Source organism: Synchiropus splendidus, chromosome 8 (genome assembly GCF_027744825.2).
Source record: "Synchiropus splendidus isolate RoL2022-P1 chromosome 8, RoL_Sspl_1.0, whole genome shotgun sequence".
Taxonomy (NCBI): domain Eukaryota; kingdom Metazoa; phylum Chordata; class Actinopteri; order Syngnathiformes; family Callionymidae; genus Synchiropus; species Synchiropus splendidus.
The window spans coordinates 22,406,973-22,418,394 of NC_071341.1; the positions used below are offsets into that span (position 1 = coordinate 22,406,973).

General features: G+C 46.7%; 1 protein-coding gene across 1 annotated transcript; it reads right to left on the reverse strand.

The window, feature by feature from the left end:
- Nucleotides 1-353: 353 nt before the first annotated feature.
- abhd15a (abhydrolase domain containing 15a) lies at nucleotides 354-10,041 on the reverse strand. Its single transcript, XM_053873150.1, has 3 exons — nucleotides 9,413-10,041; nucleotides 5,044-5,396; nucleotides 354-2,040 (listed from the first exon to the last, which is right to left on the reverse strand). Exons 1-3 carry the CDS (start codon nucleotides 9,848-9,850, stop codon nucleotides 1,437-1,439), a joined length of 1,395 nt encoding a protein of 464 aa, XP_053729125.1. The 5' UTR covers nucleotides 9,851-10,041; the 3' UTR covers nucleotides 354-1,436.
- Nucleotides 10,042-11,422: the final 1,381 nt, after the last annotated feature.

Consider the following 11,422-nt stretch of genomic DNA (forward strand, 5'->3'; position numbering starts at 1 on the left):
TGAAATGAGGACACTGTTTCATGAAGCCTCACCAGCCCATCACTAGTTAGAGGTGTCAGATTTGAAGATGTTCAGGTCTCCACTGGGAGCAACAGGTGCAGAGAACAGATGGATAATGTGTCAACAAAGTCAGGGAGGATGGACTTACTGTGACGGGTTGGGACATGTGGAGAGGAGAGGCAGTGGACGAGCTGGACAAAGAACATTGAAGATGAAGATCTGGAGACAATAAAACATTCATGGGCAAAAAAAGACAAACCTCATCAACAGTGCATGAAATGTATGTCTTATATTTGTCTCCTATTTTTGTTAGGAAAGAAAGTAAACACTTTCAAAAGCTATTTGGAGTATTTTTATTCAGAAATCGTAAGACAGGAAGTAAGGACGTCAAGTGGTGCGACACTGCCGACCCATTTTTCTAAAATTATCAACCAGCGGTGCGGCACAAATGTCACCTCAGTTTACATCATCTACGCCAGTGTTTGCTCACGAAGGTGAACATTTATGTGGACAATGGTCTGCTCCGGCTGTCAGGTGAGATCACGCTCTGAGGGCACACAGAAAACACAGTGGGAGCACAGCTCGGCGTGCACGAGGAACCATACTGACGTGGAAATGACACATCAGGAGCGAACCGCTCGTGTTTCATTAACTAAGCACACAACATAAACAAGGAACGATTGATGCTTTGTTGGGTCATGCACTACTTCAACCACCCATCCAGTGTCACCAAGCACCTTCTGTTGATGTCCATGCAAGTTTGATCCAGTTCACTAAAGACACACAAAGAAAACATTCAACACATAAAAAATGTAAAATACCACTGTTGCGGCACAAATGTGGGGCACATGAATGTGAAAGTTTTTACAGGAGAACATTTTTAGCCAACACTTTTATTTATATATATATATATATATATATATATATATATATATATATATATATATATAATCTGTTTTTTCATTTCAGACTGAACAAAATATTTCCATTTAGTTTATTTTTCTTGGTGTAAATCCTAATTATGATTTTACATAAAAAATGAATATGACAATTTATGACATGAATAATGTGTCTCATATTCCAAACATCATGATATGAAAATTTAATCATCATTCTGCGCTGATCTTCTTTAACACAACTTCATGAATTTTAAATGCACTTCATACAGCAAGTGTCCTGCAGACATGGCTCATGACTGCACAGCATAAAAACGTGGCCTGACAAAACACGTATTTCTGTGTCGCACCGACAGCATGTACAACCATTTCTGTAATGTCAGACAGCCCATGCAAAAAGAGCTGCCGAAGCCTGGAGCAGAGGACGACGTCTCTCAGAAGTGCGGCTCTGTAATGACTCTCTGACCTACTTTCTCGGCTTTTGTTTTTCTCCCCACTCAGCATTTGACTCTTCACTCGCACAGTGTAAGAGAAGGCCCCTCATCTGGTGTAGGACCTCTGCCAGCTGTAGATAGCATGAATGTTGTGGGAACACACTGGCAGCCGTTTGCACGTACTGACACTGCGGTGTCTGAAAGCTCTCCCCCCGCCTCCCCCGCCCAGCCCTCTCCTCCTCAGAGCCAGCTGCTTAGCTCGCTCCTCCGCCGCGAAGAAGTCTGTGGTGGCCCTGAAGAACTCCAGCACGGCTCTGTGGCTCCACCTGACCTGGCGGTGCGGCCGCCCGCCACTCGCTGCGGGCGCAGGACCGCTCGCGCCGGTGGCAAAATGGCGCTCTGAGTCAGTGGAGAACCCACAGTGCCCACCTCGCTCTGTCAGCAGGAGGAAAAAATGAGGGTTGGTCTCGAAGAGTTCAAACGGAACCGTCAACTGGGTCTCTCCTCGGATCGGGTCGTCCTGAGCGCAGATGTTCAGGACCGGAATAGCCACTTCATCGACGTCTCTCAGAGGTTCATTACGCTCCCAGTAGGACTCCCAGGTGGAGGAAGGACAGCTGTGACAAAAGAGCGCCTCCTCCAGGCTGCGCATGGAACAGCTGCTGAACAGCCTCTCCGCAGGGATGGTCTCTCCCAGGACGGTCCGGTACCTGTGCACACAGATGAGGGTGAGGAACACCACCGGATCATCAGCAGGATCGATTGGGGGCGCACGGCTTCCATATTCCCAATTGGCATCGATTGCCCAGCCTTCACCTGGGTCACAGTGTCTCACAGAATCAATGTCCATCAGAGCGGATCGTCTGTTGCCATGGCAACCGCCTTTCCAAAGGCCTCCTGCCAATACTTTGCCAGTCACTCTCCTGTCTCCGTCCCGCATCATCGTGAAAGTCGATCAACCCTTCACTCCCAATCTGACATGAGACTCTGGAATTTCTAGTTTGAATCGACTTGGAAGTGGCCAGACACAGGTTGCCAAGAAAGAATGTACAATGAATAACACAACTCTAGTTCTGAAATGGTCATGAAAAACGGCCACAGCATCCTTCACCGTAGAGGAGTTGATACACAACTCTCAATAGCTCTGGTGCACAGCGCTGTTTTGTTAGCATACAGCATCGCTAGTGGTGTCATTTGGATTCAAAACACACTTCAGTTAGTAGCACGCACTTACACGTCTTCCCTTGAGGAGTGATATGTCCCACGTATGTTTGGCCACTTTCTAAGTGGATAAAAAGGAATTACACTTGGAAGCACTTGGCCCGTCGCCCCACTCTTACTTCCGTCAATGCAACCAACGTGATGAAACCACTAGCAATGCTAAATGCTAGCATGATAGCGCTGCGTGCCAGAGTGAAACATATACTAACTTGTCTAAGATCAGGGAGGGGTCAGTGGCGGTGTGTTCCTTTAAGTGCGCTGAAAGGAAACAGATACATTTTATTTTTCTTTGCGATATATATTGCGATATTAACGATAATTGTCACCAGATCGCCCTAGGTACAGGTTATTTATGACCGTTATAATTGACAGATGATGCGTCATGAAACAGTGTCCTTATTTTCAGAGCCAGAAGTTGCCGCTTTAGAATCAAAAACGATCTGAAGTTTCAGTGAAATTGTTTCTCTAATCCAAAGATTTTAGAGCCGAGAGCGCCACCTAGTGGGCTCTGAAAATGAGGACACTGTTTCATGAAGCCTCACCAGTCCCTCACTACCCCTGCTCCGTTCTTTTTGTCACCGCTGCAAAACCATCATGAAAAATCGTCTGTTCGTTCATTTATTCATTTGCTTTGTCATTTTGCACTGACCTCGGGTTTTGGCAATAACAGCGAGGCACTGTTGACACTGTACGTCTTTTGGTCGACATGTTCTTTTTGACACCCCAAATATGTCCATAGAGACATGTCCGCGGAGAAAAGAGACATCTCAGTGATACTTGAACAATGCAAAACGCTGTAAAAGTTGAAAAGTCCGAGAGAAAAAAAGGAAAATATCACACCATCTGCATCACACATGCATACACGGCTTATTGTAGCCAAAATTATTGGGATCCAATCTGTTTTTCACAGTCAAATATAGGGAAACATCTATTTTTTAGACGAAAGAAAAAAAAAAAGCTTGACCAATAATGTGAATAATCGCCGTCTCCATTTTTTATCATGAAATATATGTAATTTGTGAAAAATTTGTGAATAAAGAAAAAACTTCTTGAAAAAAAATCCCTACAAATATGGTCCACTAAAACCAAGTAAATAAATAAAAATACTGAATTGTTAAAGGAAAGAATTTCAGACCAAAGAAATCACTTATGTACAATGATATCAGAACCAAAGATTTTAAAGTAAAAGATGTAAAGATGGGTCGTTTCTGCAAGTGTGGTTGACTTTAATCCTGTTGGACGCACTCAGGTCCTTCAAACAGCATTCATCTACCAATAATCGAACCCTTGACTGGGTTCAAGACCACTGAAGTGACCCAGTTCCCCTCCAACAGTGACGTTCCCTCAATATAGTGAAAGCCAGCACAGCGTCCTGAGTGTGAGGAGATGCTGCTGAGAAACTGGCAGGCGTTGTACTCACAACTCTGATCCTCCTCTGCCACTGGCTCCCAGATCAAAGCAGAGAGAACAGCGTTTCAACATCCCCAGCATGATCACCTCACAGGCACTTTCAAGTGTCAACAATTGTGTCAGCCAGAAGCCAAGACTGCGATGAAGCTTCCAACCGTGGAGGTGTGGAGCTCAGTCGGAAACACAACACCAGGATGCTGTCTACCGTGAAAAGAAACAGCATCAGCGATGGATCCTCTCAAACCCAAATGCTACATCAGAATACACGTGGACATCCATCTCCGACTGAAGAGCAAACTGTGCGAGCTTTGCTTGACAGAAAACATGCTCTCGGAAACAGGAAATGAGTGCTCTCAAAATGACTGGGTGGGCGGCCATCTTGGTTCTGGACCTGTCTTTGCTCAAAGATTTCAATCAATAAAGCCTCCGGTTTGCGATGCTGTATACGTTGTTGCTGCACATCTCGCCATGCTTCAGGTCCGGATCAAGCACTGACGCTCACTCTATGTCCTTTATGTCTATGTCCTTCCACTAGCTGGTCTTTTTAAAAAGCGTTTATGAGTGAACACCATTTATATTGAAACAACCGAAACAAAACACGCTAACTAATGTAGCGTAAGTATCACTTGAGGAGGCCAGTTCCAGATCAACACGATTAGCTCTCGTTCCTGTTTGGCTTTTCCATCCACTCCTTTAATTTGATTGGTTAGCGGAGGTGGATGCAGCTTTCAAACCTTTAATTAAAATGTGCTCTTCAACTACCAGGCTGCTTCTTAAATGTCACGCTGCCCTTATTGGAATGAAAGCGCAGCAGCTCCTGGAAGGGAGCTTTCACCATGACACACATCACCGGTAAATATGACTGAAAATATAGGGAAAGAAGAGCCAGTTGAAATACAATGTACAAGAATAAAGTCACTTTTTCACTTTTCTTGTAATTGTGCTCTTACACCTGAATGTAAAACTGACAGCCCAAACTGAATTGCAACTCACAAACCTTCCTGAAAATAATGTTTTTTCCGTTTGACAAATGCTTTTCTGGTTGCGAAACAAGCCCCTTGTTCTTGGTTCGGCTCACCCACCTGCTGAGACACGTCTTCTGGTACAGCAGCACCACCCACTGCAGAGGCCAGCAGAGTCCGCCCTCGAACCAGCTCTGGCAGCGGAACACCGGCGACAGGCAGACAGCCGCCGTCACGTCGCTCGAGGATCCACACTCCCCGAGGTAGGACAGCAGCAGCCCCGACCCCGTGCTCTCGCTCACCGCGTAGAGCTTCCCTGCAGGCTGCCGATAGCGGATGTAGCGCACAGCCTCTCGTAGATCCGAGGGGTCTCCGAACTGTTGCAGTTTGACGGTGGTAAGTGGGGTGCCGTTGTGACTGCGCCGGTTGAAGACGGCAGGGAGGTAGCCATTAGCTAGCGCCGCGTCGCACAACTGCACAGAGAACAGAGGAACACTTTAGACTGGAGTCACATAGCAAAAACATAGCAGTAGAGCTGGACGATTACGGCAAAAAATGATAATCTCGAAACTCCAATCTGTAAAGTCTGGGTTTAGAGAACAGTGGAGACGAGAAAATACTGACTGGGATGCATAGATTTTTCTGTGGTTCTGATGTTGTAAGATGTGATTTAACATGCCAAGGTTTTTTTGTCATTTTTCATGAGACAAGTCAGTAGTTAAATGATAATACTTCCAGATCTGAGCGCTCTTCCTGCAGCATGATGAATGACAAGGGGCGCTTGTTTTCATCACCCCTGTCTCAGGTTGAGCACGAGCGACTGTTCTTAAGCATTTATCCAATTCCAAATAATCATTGGTTTTCAAAGCATCTCCAACAAGCAGCTATCACTGCGCTTGTGACTCAGAACGCTGGCTGACCATCTGCTCCTCGGAGGTTCTGACGCTGAATACCATGCCACCGTTGTACCGAGTCGGGAGCTAACAGTGGCTAATATTAGCGTCCAACATGCCGTGTAAACAGAGGCTCGAGCTCTCTCGCTGACAGGCGGAGCCTCGCGCTACTCTGGGCCTTCCGGACGAGGAGTGGTGCAGCGTCTGCGTGCATCGGGACAGAATGAGAGAAGTTGGGGAGACAAGTCTCCGGCTAAATCACATTTTTATAATCGGAGGAAGACATAATGGTAATCCCGATAAAAAAAAACCGATTGACTGACCAGCCCTATGTAGCAGTCAACCTCATCCACCCGGCCAAGAGCTTGGCGTCTCCCTTCCCATGTCCATACGGCTTTATTTGTGCCAGCTGTTTGCTGCGCTCTCACACCTCGACACACATGGAGCCACTTTGCTTTGGAAAACAATCGCCGGTGTACGAGTGAAGTGTGAGTGAAGTGCGAGTGAAGTACGGTGTCTCAGCGAGAGAACTGAAACCTGGGATACTAAACAGAAACAAAGGCATGAAAACATGCCTCATGTACTCGCGTCTCTTGTCTCGGAGCCGAAGTTAAAAAAAACAAGTAGTGGTAACTACATAGTAACTACTGGCTCAGAGCCTTGTCTCTTCTTACCAAGATAAAGACAAACATCGTATTCTGGCTGTGCACTATTGTGTTACGAAAGGATTATTTCAAGCTCATTTACACATTATTCCCTTAACAAACCCGGACTGGAGCCAAATAGAGCAAGAAAGAGGTCTGGGACACTTCAGAGTCACACATGACCTGCCCAAGTATCAAGGGTTGCATCAGTCGTCGACGGCTGATCTGGTCAGCCTTTATAAGGCTGAACCTCTGTGGATACTTCTGACAGCTCAGTGACACATTCCTGCAGCAGTCACTCCACACTCAGACATTTACTCTCCCACGTAAGCCACAAACACCTCAGGATGAATTCTTGCCTGGCTGCAGTCCCACTATCGCCAAACCCATGGATGTTCTCAGACGGAGTGGACCGAGTTTTCAGAGTTCTCACACAGCAGCAGTAGCTGAGATCTTGCTGAGTTCTTGCTTACAGTGTCATCACAAAGTTGTTAGAGCTCATGATGGTGTTGCCACTAGTGCGGTGAAAGAGGAACTACAACACAAACACAGTGGCCATTTACACTATACATATATATACACAGGCCTCTGTTTTCACATCGACCAGTCGGAGAGTCGTGCCGTTTTTGAGAGGCTTCTGAAGGAATTCCTGTTGAATAACTCGCAGCTTAAAGGATTAATCAAATGTTGTTCAGTTGGAGCGACAGTTGTTCCTTTTACTGAAGTCAAATGAACAAACCTGACTCTCTAAAATGTAGCCGAAGTTAGTGACACAGAAGATGCACCAGCTTCTACAAGTTTCTTCACTGGGGCTGGGATGATCTTTTCTATATATACTGATGCTGAGCAGTGGTTAGCAGACAGCGCTAACATGTCTCTTGTAACCGGCGTAAAGCTCTGGCAAAAGAGGCTTGTTTTTGGAGTGACACTTAGCTTAGCAATGCTAGCATTAGCTATGTGAATCTAGCTACGAGTCCTTGCTAAACACTTGACGATAGCTGGTGTTTGAAAATAGAACCTTGTCCTGAGTATTAAACAGGGGAAGCGCTTGAGCTCGGCTTCCCAACTGTTTACCAGGAAACAGATTTGATGTCGTGTCTTGCTGCCGTAATAATGTGGGAAATAAATAGATTCTCAGCAGAAATATTAATATTCAATATTGACACAAAAACAAAACAAATTTTGCATCCGAGCATCCATACAGTTTGAGGGACTCAACTTCAAAATTTGCCTTTTGGCTCAGCTCTTTTTCACTAGAACAGACAGTGAAACACTGAATATGACACGTTGCTATTGCTGCAACTCCCTGGTTCCTTCACAGCAGGATAACCAGTCTGGGGTTCTATTCTGGTCTGTGGTAGAGTCCTGCGTGTCGCCGGATCACGGTGTTAGTCCACAGAGGCACTGGTGTATCGAAGGGCAAGCTGAAACCTGCTGAGCAGAGTCGCTCCATTCCTTCCTTCCACTGCCGCTGGAAGAGGCTGACAGATCAGGAACAGTCCTTATGGTTTTCACGTTGTGTAAATCATGTATCAAATTTATCTCACCCAAAACAGCTCCTTCTAAAAGCCTTGGTTGGACGCTTCATGTGGGGCACTGGAAACTGATGAAATATTCAAGAGGAGGAAGATCATCCCGCATCAATGAGCTCCTAAAATATGCTTTTTGAAACAGAAGTTGACAGAGACTGCACACAGAGTGCTCCTCGTCTCTGCATGACGTCACCCAAACCACACAGAACGCTACAAAATAAAAGCCCCACCTGTGACGCACAAGGTGCAGAAGAGAACAGATGAGCAGCTCGACTCATGAGACATTTTGCAATTCCTCACTCGCTCTTTTTACCCCCCCGCTTTTCTTTCCGATCGCTCGGGGTTGTGAAATCCAGAGCTATTTTTCTATCCCTCGTTCTCAGTGAACATCTCTTGATCCTTTTCTAATGTGCCACTGTGTTTTCAGATCATCTGGAGTGAACTCACATGGAGCTGGCATGAGGCCTGTTCGTGAGACCATTGAATCATGGCTGCTTTCATAGCACTGCCTGATCAAAGAGCTGTGCTAGGAGCTCAATTCCTCTTTCCTCCTGAAGAACCTTTCTCAGAACAAGTCATGTGACTCGTGTGACATGCAAACTGGCCCACTATATGGATGATCAGGACACCATGGGAAGGTGAACAGTAGTGATGTGCTGGTGAGGCTTCACGAAACAGTGTCCTCACTGGAGGGGCCCAATAGATGGCGCCCTCTGCTCCAAGGACGACTTTAGCATCCAGTGTTGACGCTAAAGTTGACACAGAGGAGTTTGAATGGAGTGTCACTTGGCGTATATCGCAGCTTATGTGATGCTGACTCATGCTTTGGATGAGTCAGCATCACCCAAACAGAGTTCCCCGCAGACCTGGATTAGAAAACAGAGCGCTCCTTCTTCCCCTCTGGAAATATGCCGCACTATCAATCATTCAAGTCAAGCTCCATCCATCTCCAGACTCCTGACTGACTGAACTCCTCACACAACAGTTCACAGTCGCCATATGATCGCTGCGTGTTTTGGAATGTGCCTGGGGAAAGCAGCTGACCGGGACCAGTGTTGCCCTGTGGCGGACCTGACCTGAGGAACCCCTTCCACAGAGGTGTTCAGTGAAGGAAATAACTGAGCAACAGACGTGAACTTTGACTTACCAAGTGTGACAACTACAGACCTTGTCTTCTGACTTCTCTCAGCAGGTGTCATCAATCACCTTTCCCTCCCTTCCAGGGTAAAACAGAAACTCTCTGGAGGACTATGAACATGACTGTTTTCTTTCCACCTGACAGACAGGTGTAGTGCTCAAACTATGATGTCAAAATCTGGCTTGTTAATATTGACCATGAGAGCTACAGTCATATATATTTTGAGCTGACCAAACTCTGCAATAATGCAGCAATAGTTTTAGCAGCAAAAAAACAGCTCACCTCTTGCACGTTGCGGGTGATCTTGCCATAAGAGTTTGGGATGATGAGCAGCACCGGGCTGGTGGAGTGACTGGAGGTTCGGCGTCGCCTCTGGTGCGCCGGCACTGCCCAGTCCAGAGCCACCAGCCCATCGTCGCTCAGCTGCAGGTGGTCCCTGACGAACTGGACCGGGCTGTGGTGGGGCCACCACGCCTCGTAGAGGCTCTGGAGGACCGCGCTGGACCTCCACCGCCAGCCGACACACGGCTGGAAGTGGGAGAAGCTCCCGCAGTGTCGGAGCAGGTAGTTGGCCAGAGCCGACGGTTTGCAGATCAGATCCACGCTGCGCGACTTCTCACCGGTCGCGTTCAGTCCTTTCCGCGCGATAAAAAGTTTGGCTCCGGGCCAGATCACGACCACTAGGGTCACAACGCACAGAGCCGCGAGACATTCCAGCATCGATGCAGCGTTGTGGCGGCTCCTCCCGGAGTTAGTCAGTAGGGCGACGCGAGGTCTGCGCCAGGACGCGCGGACTCCAGCTCAGCTCGGCACAGGTTGACTCCCATTACACTTCAATCTCCTGCTCATTTCCTCCTCTCCAGCTCCGAGAGGGACCGGTTCTTTCACTTCAACAGCTGTGAGCTCCTGAAATGTCCTGCACGCTGGAAACGCCCCCGCGAAGTCCTGCCCCCTTTAAGGCGAAGCTTCTGGAGGATGGTGGTTGAACATCAACATCTGAACTACTTTTACTTTAAACCTCTTTTTATTCACCTTTTTTTAATGTCAGAAGATCAGCCTCCTCCATCCGTATCCACCCTCTCCATCCCGAAGACCTCCTCACCACATCCTAACTCCCCATGAGTCCAAACCATCTTGAGGTCAGGCTGCGACAGATACCTTCAAAGGGTCACCATTTTTTCTCCTCATATGAAACAAGTAACGGTGAGGTGTTCACAGAGGAAGCATCCGGTGCCACTGGCTGGTGACCCGAAAACTAGTCTGAGCTGAGCATGCAGGAATCCATGCGTGGTGTAAACACCGACAGCTCTGAACGTGGAAGTTCTGCATCTGCTCAGAAGGTTTACTTGAGTGGTGTTTACGCGCCGTCCTTCCTGTTTTGCATGAACAAGCTAAACACAACTAACTGAGGCGCTTTTAAAAACTAAACCCTGTGGCTTGTTGAAGCAGTTCAAGATGAGTTAAGGAGGCACACACTGCACCATCAACACGGGAGACCAAAGCCATAGCTTCTGTGCACGTCAGACACATGACTGTCCGGTGTTTCTTACAAAAATCGTCTGTTTTTTTTTAACTATTAAATAGTGACGCTGGACACACAGTGCTGCATAAACCTAGACATTTCAACTCAAGTTACATTGATGTCAGATCCACAATCAGCATTTTCATTTAGAATATTTATGAATTATTATCTGCAAAATTCTTAATATTCTCAAGCGCATTCCTAAATACCAAACTAAAAACATTGTTAATAAGTGAAGTTTATTGTTTTAAACAGACAATGGCAGGGTTTCATCGTCCGTCCATCCATTTGCCACGGCAAATCCAAGCTGCACCTCACACAGATGTTTCCCTAGTATAAGCCTCCAGTTAATAGATGCAGGGGAGTAGTGTTTCTCCTTTGACTCGCTCCCAGTTGATCTTTAAGAGAGAGTGTACCTACTCATGACTCCACCATCTTGTTCTTTGGCTCACAAGGTACAGCTTGACCGGAAGTGTGAGTAGGACCTACTGCTAGTGATGGGCAGCTGAAGCTTCATGAAACAGTGTCCTTGTTTTTAGAGCTCAGTAGGTGGCATTGTGGGTTTAAAAATGAGGTGAAGTTTCATTGAAATGGTTGCTCTAATCCAAATACGAAACCAAGTAATAATGAAACCAAGTGCGCCTCCTACTGAGCTCAGAAAATTAGGACACTTTTTTACAAACCCTCATCAACTTATCTCTACTGTTTCATGAAACCTCATCAACCCATCACCTGACTAGTGAAACAAAAGCTTCAGAATTGCGCCACTG

Coding starts and splice junctions, on each gene's coding strand:
- abhd15a (XM_053873150.1), bottom strand. CDS start 9,850: ATGCTGGAATGTCTCGCGGCTCTGTGCGTTGTGACCCTAGTGGTCGTG. Junction 5,397..9,412: donor TCACCCGCAACGTGCAAGAG/GTGAGCTGTTTT, acceptor TTCTCTGTGCAG/TTGTGCGACGCGGCGCTAGC. Junction 2,041..5,043: donor CAGAAGACGTGTCTCAGCAG/GTGGGTGAGCCG, acceptor CTGTGTGCACAG/GTACCGGACCGTCCTGGGAG.